The sequence below is a fragment of the Glossina fuscipes genome, unplaced genomic scaffold, assembly GCF_014805625.2.
Source record: "Glossina fuscipes isolate IAEA_lab_2018 unplaced genomic scaffold, Yale_Gfus_2 221, whole genome shotgun sequence".
Lineage (NCBI taxonomy): Eukaryota > Metazoa > Arthropoda > Insecta > Diptera > Glossinidae > Glossina > Glossina fuscipes.
Window position 1 is genome coordinate 1640119 of NW_023998564.1, and position 20216 is coordinate 1660334.

General features: G+C 34.6%; 1 protein-coding gene across 6 annotated transcripts in view; it reads left to right on the forward strand.

Moving 5' to 3' along the window:
• LOC119642253 (protein GDAP2 homolog) overlaps positions 1-20216 on the forward strand; it is an 88429-nt gene that overhangs the window by 45624 nt on the left and 22589 nt on the right. For 5 of the 6 annotated variants that reach the window (XR_005247988.1, XR_005247989.1, XR_005247990.1 and 2 more), the window contains 8 exons: positions 1850-1910; positions 1999-2153; positions 4779-4921; positions 4989-5121; positions 5216-5325; positions 5403-5645; positions 16484-16614; positions 16689-16789. Coding sequence is in view for 2 of the 6 variants with exons in the window: in XM_038041336.1 (XP_037897264.1) it covers positions 1854-1910; positions 1999-2153; positions 4779-4921; positions 4989-5121; positions 5216-5325; positions 5403-5645; positions 16484-16614; positions 16689-16789 (1073 nt within the window). In the remaining 4 variants the exon portion in view is untranslated. Of the gene's footprint in view, positions 1-1849; positions 1911-1998; positions 2154-4778; positions 4922-4988; positions 5122-5215; positions 5326-5402; positions 5646-16304; positions 16421-16483; positions 16615-16688; positions 16790-20216 lie in introns of those variants that run through there. The other variant, XM_038041337.1, reaches the window with a different exon arrangement.

The window sequence follows — 20216 nt, forward strand, 5'->3', positions numbered from 1 at the left end:
CGTTCAGAAACTTCCAATGTCTCTTCCAAATTTGAAATCGATATTTTCATAGTTGCGACCAGGAGAGTGCCAACAACACCCACCGCACCAACACAGATCCACAGACGCGGCTAAATCAACTCAGAGTTCCACGAGAATCAAGAATATATATACTTTAAATGGCCTCTGAAGCTTCCTTTTGACTATTGCAAACATAATGATTGTAGCCCCTATCTTACAATCGTGGGTACTAAAAAAGTTAAAAGGGTTAAAATATTCGCAAGAAAAATGAAGATTTCCCCATTTGCTTATAGTAGGCATTGGACCAAAATTCGTCAAAAATGCTGGGTAATTCTCTTGGGAAAATGTGATAATTCAAGTCAGGGGCAAATCTAGCAGGCCGCCAATAATCTCGTCTGAAATTTCACTTTCACTTATATTACCTATGATAAAATACTAGATAGTCATACAATATGATGCATTTCAGTTTTATCTTGTGTCACGAAACTTCAACTTAAAGTATTCTACTATGGTTGTAGAGATAGGTAGACGATGTAATCGATAATGGTAATTAAAGGGGAGTAAAACCCGTTCGCGATAGGAAATTAAGAACTGAGAATTCTTCAGTAACGGATCAGAAATTTTATTGGGCTAAGGAAAGACTTCTTATGCTACTAGTAAAATTTGGGAATAATATACATTTAAGGCATATAAAATTCATAATGAAAGTGAATCCCATTTCTTATGTTCACATCAAGCAAAAACCCCTACGATTCGAATCCTTGAACCTCGGGAAATATCAAAAATAAGAAAAATCGTGAAAAGTACTGTATAAACTGAATAAGATACGTGAAGAATCGAGAGAAATGGTTGAAAATTTTGCTAATCATACGCGGTTAAGTATACAAAATTCGTTACATAGGGCATAAAATTTTCCAACTTGTTTATTTTTTAGTAAAATTTCCATGGCTTGTGGTTCTTTTTGTCCATGAAAACCATTTATTATTGACTTTAATATCTTTATATCCAACACTTAAGACTAGAGAACATATTTTTTTGTTAAAACGTTTGCATTTGCAGGAAGCTTCAGACTTTTATAAAGTTTATCTAAACTTAGTCAATATCAAATTCTAAAATCGATCCAGGCATTTCTGCCCATCGGTCCAAGAAACGAGCACCTCCTTTCCGGCCGCAAAAATTAAAATATCGAAAGTGTTGTACATTAGTCGATACTGGAAACACATCAAGTCGTGCGAAGAACGCGCTTAGCCTAAAAGATAAACTAAGAAAACCTTTGTTTTCCAAAAATTCAAAAAATTGGAGTTTCCCATGATTGCTATGAGCTACAAATGATATATTTTCTCTGGGTGATGCTATAGTACATGTGTAGAAACTAAAAAAGGAATTTGTCGTGCCAATCCCATATTACATTTTTTTTTTTATGAAAGTAGCGGGCGTAAGAGAGTCGACTACAGTTAAATATATATTTTCTCACTTGCATTTGTACATTTTTATGCATGCGAACGTTCTAAGGCAACTACTAGATTGAAGTGTTGGAGAAAAATATGAAAAGCTTACTTTTAATGAAATGGTAAAAAGGTCCACAGAATTTTAAAAATACTTTTTAGTCATGCCCTGCCGTATAGGCAATGTCAAAGGATGGAAATGCATTCACTCGAGTAAATCTCGCTTGTGACAAGTGTTTGTACATAGATTTATAGTGTATATATGTATTTGTATGTACGGTTATCCATAATTCGCGAGGTTATCATACCTTTTTTTTTTATTTACCTCTCTTAAAACTATAAATAAATTTTTGTAATTAATGCAAATATTTTTATATTCAAAATTTGTCTGTGCATCATTTCAGAGTCATGCGACTTGACACGAACTCAAACGAAGATTTCAAAACGTTAAATCCAACGTTTTGTGTAAGTATTCAATCAGTTTCGATATTCACAGATTTTTGTTTTTTTTTTTAAATTAATTAAATTTTCTTTAAAACATTTTTTGCTTTAGAGAATCAAACCAGAAACTCTGTCCACCTGGGGTGAGTCAGCCAGAAATGATACACGACTGCCAAACACTGATTACACTGCTACTATAGGAGGACCTCGTCATAATTGCAGTCCTTTTCCCATATCAACACATGTCAATAATCGTTTCATATTATGGTAAAGAATCAGAATTTTTAAAGCCAAACAGGCGAACACTTGTTTCATTTCCGATTTTATTACATCTACAAAAGTAGTGGTACATATATTCCTAAAGCGCGTTAGATTTAGCCAGATACGTTTAACTCCGCGATTCCGGGCAATATTGGTCAAGTATTTGTCAGTATATGCCGTCAAAATGTACATGCATCGGTTATCTCCAAGATACCGGTCAATGATGTGTACGGTCAATGATGTGTACCGGTACGTGATGTGTTCAAAAAAAAGGTGACTTTTCAAATTTCGTGAACTAAGTGCCTTAGATTAGAGAATATATTAATGACGCGCGCTCCAGGACGAGAATAACCCGCTAGCAGTGAAAAAAAATGTTATAAAGAATCGTCGAATTACTTTTAGAGAAATGCAACACAATTTTTTCGGATACACGAGGCGAAACACGAGGCAAGGAAGTTTGTTCCAAAAATGCTACATTTTAAACAAAAGAACCTTCGCATGGGCATCCCTCAGCAGTTGTCAAATGACGCCAATGCCAATCAAGTTTGTCTCGAACAAGTCATAACAGGTGATGAAACATTAGTACATGGTTATGATCATGTGAATGGAAGCGGCCACAAAATCTAAAACCGAAACAAGTACGCCAAGTTCGGTCAAGTTTAAAGTTCTGCTCGCTCTTTTCGTTGGTGCGTGGTGCATAGTGACTTCTTCTTGCCAGAAGATCGTATTATATAACAATAAGAAATGTGATCTTGAAGTTATGCGACGTTTGTGTGAAAAAATACGAAAAAAACGCCTCGAATTGTGAAATAATCAGTCATGGATAGAACACAAAGATAATGCGCCGGCTCACACGTCGTAAATTCTTGCTCAAAAACAATAGTCATGCCGCAGCCACCGTATTCAGAGGACGTGAGTCACTGAGACTTCTCGCTGTTTCCAAAACTGAAAATACCCATGAAAGGAGAGAGTTGTCCTACGATTCGGAATATACCACACCAAAGCGCATATGAGAAGTACTTAAAGGATTGGGGATAGCGCCGACACAAGTGTATTATATTTAAAAGGGATTACCTTGAAGGGGACAAAGTAGATATTAACGAATAAATAAATGTTTTTCAAGGAAAAAGTCAACTCGTATATGTATTTCGGCCAAATGTTCTCTTTTGATACCTCTCTGCTTAACCGCAAATAACTGTAGAAATACTTATTTAAAAATGTTCTCTTTTTACTTGTCGAATTATTTACTTAAAAGCGTTTCATTTTATACTTTGGCATTTTGACAGTTCTCTCTTATTTTGGTTCTAACTAAAGAGGTTTTTTTCTGCAAAAGCTTTAGCCCCAGTGGGACATAACTCATTATTAAATAGCCTACAACACTTCGCTTCATACATTATATACATTAATACGTTATTAATTTAAAGGCTTTTAAAAAAGCGATCGAATGACTGGGCCGATTCAAAACACTTTCAATTTTATCGAAATATCTCGAAACTTTCAATTTCATCAAAATATCTCTGTAGGTTGAACACAATTGATGTAGAAAATTGCTTAAAATTGATCGGTATATAGAAAGCGGGTCTATCTCAAGTTCCTCTTGGTGCTCCGTAAAAACTTAACATGTCCTTGTAGCACAAGTAGTGTGGGGTTAAAAACCCATAACAACGATGCATATTTTATAATGCGGATGAGTAGCCGAGTAGATAGAAATCACAACTAACAGTTTATGCTCAAGAGTTCAAAACTCAATGCACTAAGTTTTACCTTCGTCGGGTAAATATAGTGAGTAATCGGTCGATAAGGGCATAACGCTCAACTATTGTACGCAAAAACCAATAGGTTACGACTGCCGCTCTATCTCTTGCTCTTTTCTTATTTGTTTCGGCCCATCCCACGTCATAAGAAAAAAAAAACATACATTTTATATTGCTTTCCATAATGTGATTGTTAAATAGTAGATAAAATGCTGTACTGTGTACCATCTTACCTTAATGTTTCGTTTGCCACATTCGGTTGGATCAAATAGAAGTTTGAAAATCGTAATGAAGAGTCGGCCTCCCAAGAGAGACATCGTGTCAAACAACAGCTCATGATAGAAATAGATATACAATGCAAGCACATTTAGATCCAGGATAGGCTAGGGGCAAATAATACAGCTAAGTGAACTTAACAATCATTATACAAAAAGTTAAAGCATGGGTTTCCGAAAAAATTTTTGAAATTGAAAAAGTTAAAATTTTAAAAAGCGGCTTCAATAGACATAATGTTAGGTTTTGGCTTATATCCTGGACTAAAGTTTGACTGAACATATGCTTGCTTTGCCTATGAAAACGAACTTAAATAAAGAAAATTTCTAGAATCATCATAAGAAATCATAATGTTCCTTCATTTATCCGTTTTATTTTGGAGTTTTATTATATGCAAGCGTTCAAAATTGTAAAAAAAAGTCAACATTTTGAATTCGAATACCGATTTGAAAACGAGTCTTGATAAATCCATCGCAAAAACGGTCTCAATTTTCTAACCAACTCTCTCAATTTCCTAACGTACTCACTGAACTGATGTAATATGTATTTGAAGGGTGATTTTTCTTATCTTTTCTAATATAATAATAACTTAATATTTTAACAGGGACGGTGATATAACTCTATTGGAAGCAGATACTATAACCAATACAACCAACGAAACCTTAAGTGAAAGCAATACACTTTCGGAAAGTATATTGAATGTTGCCGGTAATGAATTAAGAGACGAATTATCGAATAACGTTAGAGGCAAGCAATAATAACTCAATTATTGTTTAAAGATGAATTATACAATTTTGTTGTTGTTTTTTTCTAGAATGTCGTACCGGTGAAGTACGTGTAACAAAGGGCTATAATTTACCCGCTAAGTATATTTTACACACGGTGGGACCAACATTTAAGGAAAAATTTAAAACAGCCGCAGAAAATACTTTGCACTGCTGCTATCGGTATGGTCGTAAAATTTAACATTTGCAATGAATTTACTCACCTATATCATATTATATTTTTTCTGTCTCTCTCTCTCTAAAATAATCACTACAGAAATGTTTTGTGTAAAGCCAAAGAATTGAATTTAAAAACTATTGCGGTTTGTAATGTTAGCACAAATCAGAAGAGTTTTCCAGCTGATTTAGCCGCACATATTGCCCTAAGTAAGTTGTAAACGTCACTTTTTAAAAAAATTAAATTAATTTAAAATTATAATGATATAACATATATTTTGTTGCAGGAACTATACGTCGTTTTTTAGATAAATACACCACACAAATTGTTATATTTTGTCTTAATTCCCACGAACACGGCATTTATGAAGTCTTAGCTCCCTTGTATTTCCCTCGCAATAGGTTAGAAGAACGCAGCGCTCTTTGGCAGCTACCCAAAGATATTGGCGGTGAATACGGTGAACCGCTGCATCCAGATCGTCAGATACGCATTATACGTAATCCCCAGCATAGCGTTTTAATGCGTCAGGGTAAGTGCTTAATCTTTCATAAGCTTTAAATTGCCTGAAAATTGTTAGCAACCAAACGCTATACGATCGGTCCTCTGATGTTAACTTAACTTAATAATAATAATATATGATGATAATAAGCCGCGCATGCAAGCAGGTATGAAATTAGAACTGTTGAAAGAAGTAAAAGTGAAAATTCCTTCCTTACGCTCCCTTAGATCGTCTTACGAAGATGACCAATTACAGGCAAAGCCGAAGGAACAACATATTTTTCCCAATATAAAGACCCTCGAAAAAAAAGAATGTTGGTAAAAGATTTGTAGAAATAGCCTCACTTGTCGTTGCTGTTTGAGAGGCAGAGGATTCGGCGGGTTCTTCTACTACGGGTAACTCCTCTTGACCACGTACGTCTATCATTAGTTTCGAATGTATTTTGATCAAAATTCTTAAGTTAGCTTTTTCAAAAGTAAAGCGTGCTAGGTGCAAAGTGTGCAAAAGTAAAGTGCGCCAGTTGCAAAATGTGCAGAAGTAAAGCGTGCCAGTTGCAAAGTGTGTACAAAAATGTTCGCTTTAAATTAGAAAAATTTCTAATAGGATACGAAAACTGGTTCGGTGACGCAAGTATTCGAACAACTTTATACAACCCTTAAGGTCGAACTTAATCGAACATAGCCGCATTAAAGAGTTTTGCCTGACTTGTGAATTGGGTTTCCCATATCATATGTTGGACAAGAGTACGGATGAGTTTATGAAAAGGGATTATTAGCATAGTTTTGAGACAATAAACGTCAACTTTTTTTGTTATTCAGCTTCCAATCCCTGTCAAGCTAGCAATTTTTTGCGTTCGTTTCGCACAGTTCCAGAAGCTTCAGTTTGCATGCTGGTGCTTTAAGGTGTTAGTCTCTCCTTTCTAAGAGAAATGGTGACCAAAAAATCTCCCTCATCTGTTAAATGGGACGAGGTAACAGACATCGTCATGAGGATGGGCATAGGGTATGATAAGTTTGTGCGGACATATGTATCACCCAGGAGGAGTTGAGGTAGACGCATCTTTTATTATATTGAGCGATTCAAAAAATAAAAGCTTATCTGTCCGTTTGACGTCTGTCAAATTTAATCTTAGGTAGTCCGCAATTTCTGAGATATATTGCTGAAATTTATGAAAAAAAATATCCAAAATAATGTGAAAAAATTTTTATGTTATTTCGAATAAATTATTTTTTTCTTTAAAAAAATTCCTTTATCATTTAAAAGAATTAATACATACCCCCTCCCCTCACCCTTAATTATAAAGGTTTAGTATTTTTCTGCCGCCAATTGCTTAGCTTTTAACAACAATTAATACATTGAATTGATTGATATTGATGGAATGTATCTTTGATAAGATTATGAGTTCTCTATTTACATTATAGACCTTGCAATGTTAGATGACTAATAACATTTTAAATTTTGCCAAATTAATGCGACTTATGTTCGTAATTAGAAAACATTTGAAAACATTGTAACAGGGAAAGGGCGACTATTAAATAACCTACATTACTTCATCTAATTTTTTCCTTTGCTTTGAAATATCAAAAATTTATACCTTGCTTTGATAAAAATCTTTAAAAGCAGAATGGCCAAAACGTCAAGAAGACTTAGGAAAACTTCTCTATAATTCTTTTAGGATTATATTCTAACTTACAATCTACAGTTTTTCCTATAGAATAGAAAGGAGAAACACCTGTGGAGTGTATAGAAAATAATCCCTGGTAGTTGAATTCGAAAGGAGAAACAGCTGTAGAATATACAGAAAATAATCCGTGATAAAGAAAAACAAGGAAAACAGAGCTCTACCGTCATTCACATAATGACTTTTCAAAATCTTTTTTTTTAGCTGGTACGGTGCTAATGCATAATAGATATTTTTTTTGCAATAGTTTTTGGTAATGCCTACCAATCTTATATTTCTGACTGGTAAAGGCGAGCTACGTGTTCATAAATTATTTAGTAATGGGCTGGTAATACCGTTAACTGCCCACAAGGCTTTTTATGTTTTGATATAACACTCGATTTTAAAATTTGTGTTCTACCGCCTTATTTAACGTACGATTCACCATGGCCGGTGCGCAAAGTAACCCTTCATTGTATACCTCGGCAGATTGTCTACCATTGAGAGAATCGAGTTTACTGCCTGGTCACGCAAGCTGAAGAAGTAACCAACAAATATTATCGCTTTAAGGGTGAAGATAAAGAATTGACCGAGAAAAATATGGGCGAACGATTTATATATCCCAATGCTTCGCACTTCAGTATGGTTTTGATAGGCCCAGAAATTTGGGAAATTGTACCTGACACTTCGATTGAATTTGAGAGCTGGGAACACGTGACTGATTTCAAGATTGTTAAATTGGCCTACGAAGGCACTCGATCTGGTCTCAAGGAATATTTATGCTTAGGCACAAATTTTTACCGTTAACCGTTAATTAAATTCAAGTTAAAAGAAATATTTAAAAAAGAACGAAAATGTCCTGTATCAGATATATCCGAAGTTTTAGGCTTTCTAGTTACTGCTCTAGTGCAAAAAATTTACCTATGGCAATTAAAGGACGAAGAGCTTTGTGGCGTAGTGTTTTTTGATACCAACATATATGTGCATCAAACTATATTTGCTAAATCTTTAATATTGATTGCTGATGTGTACAAATCGGTTGGTTTGCTGCGCTTCCAACAAGAGTTCCAAGCTTTATCGCTGGCTTCACGTAACTTCAATCCTCTTGAGATGTTCACGATAGAATTTATGGTGGATAATACAAATTTGGGTTTTTTAGTTATAGACGCTGATAAAAATTTTATAGTGTACACATACCAGCCAGAAACTCGGGAATTAATAGGCGGTCAAAAACTAATACGCAAAGGTGACTACCACTTGGGTCAAACCGTGATCACCGAAATTCACACGCTTACTCTGGGATGTTACGAAATTATTTTTGAACTACTCTCAGATGTTACGAAATTTATAGCCTTTTTTTGAATGCAACAGCTGTTAACAAATACGGACTAACTTGTACAATTATTCTCAATTGTTACCAAATACATACTAGCTTGTACAATTATTCTCATTTGTAAACAAATTAAGACGCTTACTCTCAGATGTTACCAAATTATTTTTGAATTACTCTCAGATGTTACGAAATTTAGACGCTTACTCTCAGATGTTACGAAAATATTTTTGAAAAAAAAAGAAATTGTACTAACTTTCAAGCCAAAGCAGTCGTTATTTAAAAAAACTTTCCCTCTACTAAAATTTCCAGAATCTTTTGGAACTCCTCCCATGCACTTGGCTGACATGCTTGGGAAGAAATATTGCCGCAGGATCTGTAGACGATTTTCTTTAGCATTTCTATGGGCTCTACGATGCTCCTGACAAATTATTTCTATGTGCTGTTCTTCGATTTCTATGTCTTTTACTATGGTTTGTGAGAATCGTGTGTGATAATCCTTAAAATGCTGTGGGTAGAAACTTTGTATTATCCCAATAATTGGTTCTGTGGTGCACAGACCGTTAATAACATTGGGATATTGGGATTGAGATATCTTTTTAACGTCTCTATCAAAGTTTCGTTGGTGAGTTCCTTCTGAATTATTGTGTGTCTTGAAAAATTTTTAAAAATGGTTTTGATGGTATTCTACGGCTGTGGCTCATTATAGTGTTTTTCATTGTTTTCTATATATTATTACGACATAATCTCTCCCCTGTATATAATTGCTCATCACACATGTTTTCCTCCTCGGTGCAGCGTACCACTGGTATCGGAAGCTTTGTTGTACCCAAACGACTAAAACGGGCGTATCTCACCTCGATTTCCAAAAAGGACATGTTCGAAAACATTAAACATATGTACCCGAGTCTCAAAGGAGAATTACGCACATGGAACTACGAGAATCGCTTCCACATACTCGTATGTTTAGAAGAAATTGAGTTTTTTGTCAATTTCCGCATGTATAATCGTGAAAGTATTTAGCTCTGACCATAGAAAAAAAAAATCTTTCCGAACGCCGTCCTTCGTTGGTAATTGGAGACCTTGTTAAAGCCGAAAAACACTGGGCCGACGGCGAAAATGCCAAACGGATGTATAAAGCAGTGATACATAAAGTGCTTCTCAATCGTATTCTGCTTAAATTCGATGACAACTTTCAGCGAAGATATAACTACGTAGATTATCGTTTAGAATTTGACTTGTCTTGCTATGGCTACCTAGAAGTGACCTCGGAAGGGCTAGTGTAAACAGGAACGTTTACATGGGCGGATCCCAAAAAGAAAATATAGCTAACAAACGAATTGACTGAAAATACCATTTCGAAGCGAACCATTTCAACATCTACGTTTCATTGCTTTCCAGGCAAAAAAAAGGAGAGTTCTCAATGGTATATTCTGATAAGCGATGAAAAGTGGACCTACTACAACCAGGTGTAAACACTCTCCAAAAGAGGTATCCACATCGACACCGAAGCGATATATTCATGGGCATAAAGTTTTGCTGTGCATGGGATCATTGAAGTGTATTGTAATACGAGCTACAAGAATCGAATGATATCTACCGACGCCAATTGAACAAGTTAAACGAAAAGTGTAGATTGCGATAACTTTCAGCGTTGCTTGGTGTCATTGATATCATTGAAAAAGAAGAGGTGCTTTTTAAGCCTAGTAAAACACCATCAGTTGAAAGGAAGCTGCGAAACGATACAATTTTATGCAACAGGGTCCCATTAAACAGGAAATCGACAACGATTATCACAGTTTGGTGCATGAATTAGCGCTCAATCTTAGCGTGATACCACCACAGCAGTTAAAAAATGCCACTTTGCGACGTCAAGTGCAACGACTCTCCAAACTGAAATTATACGGTTTAGATAAAGCGGATCTTGAAAAGGCGAAAGAAATATTGCATACAATGCAATCGTTTCAAACGTCACGTTTAATATGCGATTGCACACAAATGTTTGTCATGCTACCGACAATTAAAACTCAAGTGATACGCACAAAGAACCTAAAAGATCTGGAGTATTATTAGCTCAAGTGGCGACAAGTGATAGGTGAAAATGATATGGCGAAATCATCGTTTATCGATTTTTTACGTTACTTGCGTATTGCCACCTATAACAGTGAGAACATATGCTGAGAGACCGAAAGATAGAGAGAGAGAGAGATCAGTATCTTTGTGTATTGTATTGTTTCGCGTGTAATGCCACCAACGCGGACTATATCGTCGTCAATAGTTTCCCATTTTGATGGTATAAAACCGCCGCATTTAGAGCGAGCTTTAAGTAAACCTTCAGAACTTTCAGCGGACATTTTCTCCATCGATGTCTTCATCCACTAGCAAGCAAAATCAGTTTTTATAAAATTAATATTAAAGAAAAAATTGACGTTACAACGTACATGGTATACCCTCAATGTCATCGTTATAATCTGCATCTTGACACACTTCCTGGCTTTGATCATCAACATCATGGGATCCAAATGTAGTAAATTGAATTTTCTTTTTAAAGATTTTAGTATTCTTCGTATTTTCAATATTTTTCACCATAAAAGGGTACAATTTAGACTGGTGGGATCTTGAAAATAGACCTATGTAATGCAAACTACTTTCTATTAATCTTTATGGCAAATTAGCTATTCTGGACCAATTTTCGCCATCAAATATTAAAAATTTGATATTTTTATCATATAAAAGTTTACATTTCATGAGTGCTCTTAGATGGGAAGCCATTGAAGAAATAGACCGTGTGGTTCAAAGTCGCTAAGATTAATTTCTATATTAAACTTAACTCCCAAATTAATCGGTGTAATAAACATTGAGTCTATTTCACACACGCACACGCACTCCCCAAACTGATAATACCCTTTACATGAAATCGATAAAAGAAGAAACCAATTTAGGACGCACATGTAATACTTCTTATTGGCCTGCTTATATAAAGATCGCCCAGGTTTCTCTTAAGGTTGAGTTCATTGTCACTTGAGCAACTGGCAAGATGGTCTACAAGTTTTAATTTACTCTAAACGTCTTATTTTTCGTCCTTTGCTAAATTTTAGATGAAAATTAGTGTTCACTTCTAAATTAAATTTAATTTTTGAATTCATAAATAAGAATAATATGGATTCATTTCACTTAAGCTTCTAAAACCCTTATGCAAACGTTGCCAGATTTCGTAGGCGAAATGACTTAATTACTTTGCCTTCAATTTCGAAGTGCTTGAATATGTAAATCAGCTGTGCGCGAATTGCTTGAACCGACTTACAAATCAGCGTTAATTATAATTGATAGACTAAACTAAACGTAGTAAATGAAGTAGTTGGCAAATTTAGCATAGTATAGAAATGAAAAAATCGGTCATTAGAAATATTACGGATTCGTTGGGATAAAATTTACATGTGTTTCTTTATTAAAAAAATGCATTTTGTTTTGCTAAAATATATTTACTTACTTTGAGAACTTAAACAAAAAAATTGGAAGTTTACTATAAACCTTAAATATTCTTTTTTTGTGTCAGAAAAACACTATTCTTTTACAATTCAATACAAGTGTGAAATTCGAAGTTCAGGCAGGCTATTGAGCGGCGCGAATGGTGGTCTAGATTAGCATTCCTTAAGATGCTGAAATAACCATTGGCTCACGTCAATAAATGTTTTCAAATTCAATTCCACTAGAAACGCTTCCATTGTCAACGGCTTCATGGAGTCCACCATTATGAGACGTATAGATTTTTGTACTATTAACGGATAGTCATACCAATTGCGAGAGTAAATAGCAAAGCCCAAATCAACAGTCTACAAGAAAGAAAAAGACAGATAATGTTGTGCCATTCACTCGTCGTTCGCAACAAATGCTAACAATTATGAAAATATTCCGTAACACAGACGTAGTCTATTTTTAGTAAGAAGCTTGAATTTTTCCTGCATAAATTTATTCATTAATATCAGATCTGCCAACATTTTGGAACTTTATCGACTTTTCTACATTGTATATATATTTGAGAAGAGCTGCCTCCAATCTTAACAGTATTGTTACTCCTCACAATGTTATTGTAATTTTAATTATGTTGCTCTATAATATCGAGGAACATATGCTCATCTAAGACTTTGCAAAGTATACACGCGTGTAATCAATGAGCACATTCGAACCTATGAACCTTATAAGCGGAGAAGGCCGACCATTAATTAAACAGCTTCGTCTAAAATAACAATCATTCATTTTTTAATGATATTTCAAAAATTATGCTTTGTTTTTATGTGCATATTTTTTTTTTATGTTATGACCAATGGGTCGCCGCCTGGTCGTGTAATATGGTGCCGGTTAAAAGACGGCGAGGAAAGAGAAAGAGACAGGGCAGAGGCCGCAGCATAGTGAGTTTTTTTGGTGTAGGTTTTTTTAAGGAATGCTAATCTAGATTGATCTCGCAGGGAAAACTTGAGAAGTGGCATACACGAGCAAACAATGGCATAATGAAATTATAATTTGCACTTGAGAATGGGCTTTGGAAAAGATGGCTACATACATACACGTGCACACACCCGCAATCATTTTAAGCAAAACAATATTACTATTGCGACTACTGGGAAATGTTGGAATTATGTCTCTCTCTTTCTCTCCTTTTTTTAGTATATTTGCCAGACATAATGTATTATACGATTTTCTTTCATTTTGCTTATGTTGTTACTCTAAGTGATATAACTTTTCTGATATCAACAGGGTTGTGAGAAAATTTCGTTTTTTTAAATAAAGAGAGGGGACCAAAAAGACACCATTTTTTATGAAATTTTTACAATTGTAGCAAAAGGCTACTTCAAGTATTTTCAACCAAAGAGTTTGACTATTTTGTTGATTTCATTTCGAATTCTTTTTTTTTGGTTTCCTTTAATTGCTTTAAAACCGCACAAGTTTTTGTTTAGTTAGTTACTCTCTAGAAATCAACTGCATTTATAACCATTATCACTTCGGTGCATTACTATTACGTACGATTAAATGTGTGCGTATATATGGTTCTTGCTGGAAAACTCTTTCACTTGGTCTCTAAATTAACAAAATTCTAAGTTCGTACAATTACTTCTCCGCTAAATTAACAAAATTCGAAGTTCCTACAATTACTTCTCCGTTAAAGTAACAAAAATCGAGGTTAGCTCATTCACTTCTCCGCTAAAGTAACAATATTGGAAGTTGGCTCATTTACTTCTCCGCTAAAGTAACAAAATTCGAAGTTCGCTCATTTACTTACTCTCTCAAGTTGCGAAATTCGAAATTCGCTTGGGTACTCAACATTCAAATAAAGTTTTATTTTTAAGTACTGGCAGTTCCTTAAAAGCTTACATTATTACCTGCACTCTAAGGTATGCTGCATAAAAATTCATGAAAACACTTACAAGAACACATCGGAAAAAACACTTATAAATCTCGTAATACGGTGCATACGAGTTCTTTTTTTATACCTAAACACTACCAGGAAATTTGTGCGGATATGTGATAGTATGCAGACTCGAGGTAAAGCCTTTTTTTAATATATGAGTAAACTCGGTACTGTTAACTAAACCGATGTCTGTCAGTCTATCTCTCTATTGGGTGTTAACGAATTCTTGTACTTAAATTACAGGTCGCAACGATCGATTATTTTGACGAAACGTGCTATACTGATATGTTTTAACCCAAAGACGAAAAATCATTCTATGAAAAGAATTTGTGATTTTCACAATTTCTCGACATTTCTCGACAAAAATCGGTTAAAAGTAATGTTCTAGTGTATTAAGTAAATGTGAACAACACGCATAGCTTGAGATCATTTTCTGAACCCTTACAAACGTGCTTATAAAAAATAGAGTCATGTGGCAACAATTTATATGTAAATATACTAAGCTAAACTTTTTTTTTTTTTCTATTCGCGTAAAACGGTGACGGGTGGGAAAAAATAAAGAAAGACTTAGAAATAGGGTGGAGCTGGCCGCAGTCTAGTGGGTATGTGCCCAATTAGTAAGTGTTATGCCTTTACCGGCTAGTAGCACCAGTTTATAGCTACGACTAAAGCGAACTCTACTGCATGGAGATTTGAACCCGTAGACACTGACTTACTAGTCACGATTCTTATCCACTCATCATCGTTTTTGGTAACTTATGGCGAAAACAGATAAAGACTGTTTTGAAGCGAAGTTATTTCACTGGTTGGCGGTGTAAGACTATAACGTTTTAACTAGCTGTGGTAAAATACTTTCACGTAAAGTGGAGTTTTTCTAAGCTACTTCCACTGAATTAAATGTGTAAATTATAACTAAAGTATAACTAATTGCGTGGTTAGAATGAACTTTTATTCAATTGAGGAAATTTCGCCGTGTCAATTTTTGTCTTTCTCTCCCTCTCGATCTGTCCCTCTCCTTTTATCTATAGATATCTCTCTATTGCTTCCTTCCCCATCTCCACGGCGACCATCTACACCTGCCATCTCTCTCTCTCACTCTGTCTCTCTCTCTCTCTCCCTCCTGTTCCGATCAGCCACTCATTTCTCCAACAACCTCACTTATTTCTATATCTCTTTTCTGTCACCCTATTTTAGCGCCAATGAGTTCAAATTTTATTTATTATAATTAGCCAATATATTTAGACGTAAAAAACAATATGGAAAGCCCTAAATTTTGCATATATTCTCGATCAACGCTAAGCACGATGTCAATCCAACGGCTTCACTCTTTTTGACTTTCTTCTACAAGCATTATACTTAAATCCACCAAATTTTCCTGAAAAAGCAAGCTAAAACCCTTACGACTTCTGTCTGCACTTCACTTCACTTTATACCCAGGGAATGCCCCAATATCTTATACATTATAAGACCATCTATGTAATATATCGATGTAACGAACCTTCGCGCTTCTTTGAAATTAAAACGGCTAGTGTGGGAGTTAAAAAACAATTGATATCAATTTTTTTTTCCTTTGTTGTTACAAACAACATAGCAAATTTAATATGCCATCTCTGCATTTATGTAATGTTAAGAGTACCCAAATTTGTGCATGAATTGACGACGATTCACATATCCTATATACATATACATATATATACATATATACTTTTGCCTTAAAATTTATTATTACGCAAATTGCAAACAATACGGTACTTATCAGTAGTAGCTGCAATTCATCTAAAGTGAATGTTGTAAACCAACTTTTCAACGTATAGTAAATGACTTAGAAGATAACATACACTGAACACCCAAAGTGAAAAAGATAAAAATGATAAGTAATACTCTCACCTTAGCTTATATTCACTTATTCGTTCAGCTTGTAATTTGGTCTTAATTAGTCACACAGCGATATTAAATAATAATATATATTTCCAAGTAGTAAGTAAAAGTAACAACAACAATAAATTATCTACAAATGCGTTGAAAGCTCTGATGCCTTGAATTTTTAATTTGAAAATTGAAATAGAAATGAAAAAAAAAAAATTATATAAAATAAAAAAATTACAGCGACTTTTCGGTTGTTAATTTGCTGAATAACAGAGGAAGAAGACAGAAAATAAAAAAAAAATTAAGAAGCTGTTATTATATAAAACAAGCGAAACAAACAAAAGTCACTTTCTTTAAATGAAATAGAGCCTTGTTTGTATGCGGCAGCAAAAAGAACAACAGCGACAACAACAATAACATTTTTTTTTTTCATTTTATTCATTGAAAACAATCACACAACTGTATAACTTTAAGCGTCCTCGCTTCGCCTTATTTAATCGGATATATGCACAATATGATAAACGGTTCTTTTCAATTTTCAAGTAAAAAGAGAATAAAATTAAAATTTTATTTAAAAAAATTTTTCATCTCTTTAATATTTACAGGCGACGACGACTCGGATAATAGCCCCCATGATTTCGAAAGTTGTGTCTCCGATTTGGAATACGGGCTTTCCGACTTAAATAACTTAAATTATAGTTCATATAGTGGTGGCGGTATGCACTCCCATATACAGGTGCGAGCACTACAATTCCTCTGATTCATCTTGAAATGATAATATATTTTCTGCTTATTTTTCAACTACTACAGGCTGATCTGGATCGTCAACATTTACTGGGCGACACGTCTCGCAACAGTGTTTACGAGAAAGTTGTAGCCGACGGCATTGAAGACCTCGAGCATCAAGAAAGGTACGTAAATAAGAAGCACTTTATTGTGATTGCATAAAAGTCATATGATATTCGGTGGTCGTAATGACGTCTTTAACTGAAACGTTCACGCTTCTGTTATTTTCTGTTTTAAATGTCAAATAAGACATTTTAAAGTTAACTTAAGTTTCATTGACTTTATTATTACATACAAAAATGTAATAAAAAGAGCGGTGAGAGAGAAAGCGACGTTTAAAACAAATCTTAGAGACACTCATCATTCTCACCTTTAGCGTACATACAAAAAAAACTTTCTTTTTTCGATACATGCAATTGTGTATGATGTTAGATCGGATCACAAGTAAACTCTGGTATAGGTCGGTAGAATCGTACTAGTGTCTATCACTTAAACACTATAATATATTATATTATATATTAATATAATATATTATATTAATATCGTCAATCAAAATATAGATCAGACGGTCGGAGATTGTAATAAACTCACGGCTCATTGTACAGCTAACTAACTAACCAGTTCGGTAGTAATGTGGTATATAGTAGAGCGGATAGCGGTCCACTAACGCTTCTTTAGCTGCTTCATCTTCCGCGGGCATATCTTTACAGAATTCATCGAAATATTCAGTACTGGCCGGGTCAGATTTGGTGTTAAATAAGCGCTCGTTTTGGCGAATGTACTCATCATATAATTCCTGCCACAGAAATTGTTCGTAACGTTTATTACGAGTTTTTTGTTTCAATAACTATCGGAAATTTTTACTGAAATATTCCATTTTAAATAAATGAAGAATTTATACTGAATACCCATAGAAAAGCATTCGAATTTCTATTTTGAATGTGCCCCCTTTTGTTAGCAAATCTAAAATTTATATAGAAGAATATTTAATATATATTTGAATAGCATTTCATTGGTACTATTTGTAAACATAAGATGTGTCCTTATGTGAAAAATAAACACAAACTATTTTACAACAAGCGTTTGCTAATCATACAAAACAATCACAAGACATAGACCAAAAAATAATAATGTTCAAAATGTAGACATTTTACGTGGCAAGTTCGCCTTTCTGTTCCAAAAAGTTCGCCTCCCGATTGTCTAGCAAAGCGGCAAAGAAAAAATTAAAATAAAATAATACAATGTATTACCAGCGCTATTATTTTATGTTGATATGTTGATATAACCGATAAGCAACCGGGTAACAACTGTTTTAACCCGTCCCAGTTGTATGATCAGGTATAGCCGCATGTTTCTATAGAGCTGATATGAATAATCGATTGCGAAGCGCATTAGAAGACTCAATGAGACAATCCGATAAAACCGATCTTGATGCTTGGAATCATATACAAAGTTAAATGATGTGTTGTGGAATTGATAACCCCTCCGATTGGCGACTAAGTTTAAATAAGACTTTACCGGGCAGTTACTGTCGTCCTCCATACATTGAGGAAAAAGTAGGACACTGTTTCGACTCACTAGCTTTGGGTAAAGACAAATATTTCCAAGTCTAAAACTAAATAATATGTCAAAGTGGTAATGTGGCTGTTTCCCTCAAGAAATACGCGTGCAAAAAACCCTTATGGAGACAAAGGGACGCACGAAACTTACTTGTAGGATGAACCGATCTTATGCCCTAGCCCACTCTATACTTGGTCCTACGATTAGTCTACTTCGTCCCATAATTTTGAATCTGAATCGAAGTAAGCAAGAGAAGGGAATTTTTACTTTCACTAAACAGATACGCATCACTTAGTCTACCGACAATTCGTTTTGTGCGCTGAACTTTTAATTGAACTGTCATAATCTCGAAAACGAAGTGAACAAGCGCACATTTGTTAAGTGATGTTTTGGGAATTCTGATAGGGCAATAGTGAAAAGACGGCAGCTGAAAAAGTGTATGGAATGTATAGTGATGGTCTAATAAATGATCGGGCAGTTAGAAATCATTCCAACAAATATCGTTTTGGAAAGACAACTTTAAACATCCTTACAGTTTTAATGATCAATTTTTAAAGGCAAAACTGGAGCAAAAGCTATGTCAATCAACAAGAGATATAACAGAAAGGTTGAGTACATCATTATCCACAGTTTGCCATTAAATTATATTTCGTTAGCAAGTTAAAAAGTGGAAGGCACCTACCTGATGAAAACTTTAGCAAGCCATCAAAAACCCCCAATAAGGTTATGGTTATGGATAGGGTTGTTATAAGGCATCCTATCCATCATGGACCGTTTGGGAAAAAGAAAAACTGTATACAATATGTGGAGCTCGGGATTCAATTGAAAAGAGGAATCGCTCAAATGACGAAGAAAACAGTGCTCTTTCATAAACGCAATATACCGTATCAAAAGCCTACAACTACAATAACAAAATTTAATACAAAACTTAAATTGCTGCTGCACCAACAATATTCCACAGATCTAGAACCGTGCGAATGTCTATCTGTCTACAAATCTTTAAAAGATGCTTCTGGGAAAAAACTTGAGTTAAATGATATGAGCATTAGGGAACTTAAGCGCATTTTTAAGGTCTTGTTAAATTTTTCTAAGAAAAAAAGGTCAGGTCGATTTGGATTAGTTGTATCTTTTGGAAGGAAACCCTGCTGATGAATTTTGAATTGAGTTTTGTAAAAAAAATAGAAATATTTCTTGCACCCTGCACCATTTGAGGCACGAAGAATTTATGCAGAAAGACTCGAAGTCGGCTTATCTATCATTATACCTATTCATTTAGCATCTAAAGTGTTTCTCACTTTTTCTGTCCGTCTGTCCGTCTGGCATTCTTAGGTTCAGCCTAAGATATTTGGCATATTTTGATGAAATTTTGGCATACCGACTTGTTTTGATCCTAAGACAATTGGATTGGGCCACTTTTGCGACTTCTTCCCATATCATACCTTATTTTGAAAAGTCGTTATATGGTGGGTGATAATGTAAGTTGAAGTGATATAGGGTATGTAATGGTGAGCACTGTCACACTATAGTGTTTTTACTTATTTTACTTAGTTCCAGAAACTGAAAGTATATTAAATTTATGAATATTTCCTTGTGTACGTGAACACATGAATGGGCGAAAGTACGAATTGATGTTAAACATTTGTGATGCGCAGTTCCGCTTTAAGCCAGCTATAGTTAAGCTGTGACGTCAATGTAATGCCGTTAGTTGTGAGGTATACCCACATTTATATCACTTCTTAGGACAAGTTATCTATATACAGACAAAAAGTTCACATGTTATCATCATAAAGTTTCATGACCCAAATTTAGGAGGACGGTTTAAGTAGATCAAAGAAAGTGATAAAAATAAACGAAGGAAATAAGAGCAATGGGGAGAAGAAAGACATGCTACGGCTAAATATAGAGATTGTCTTAAATTTTTCCCTTTTTCTTTTTGGAAAAAAAACCAAAAAAAAGTTGGCTGAGCTTACACACAACAACAAACCAATATAA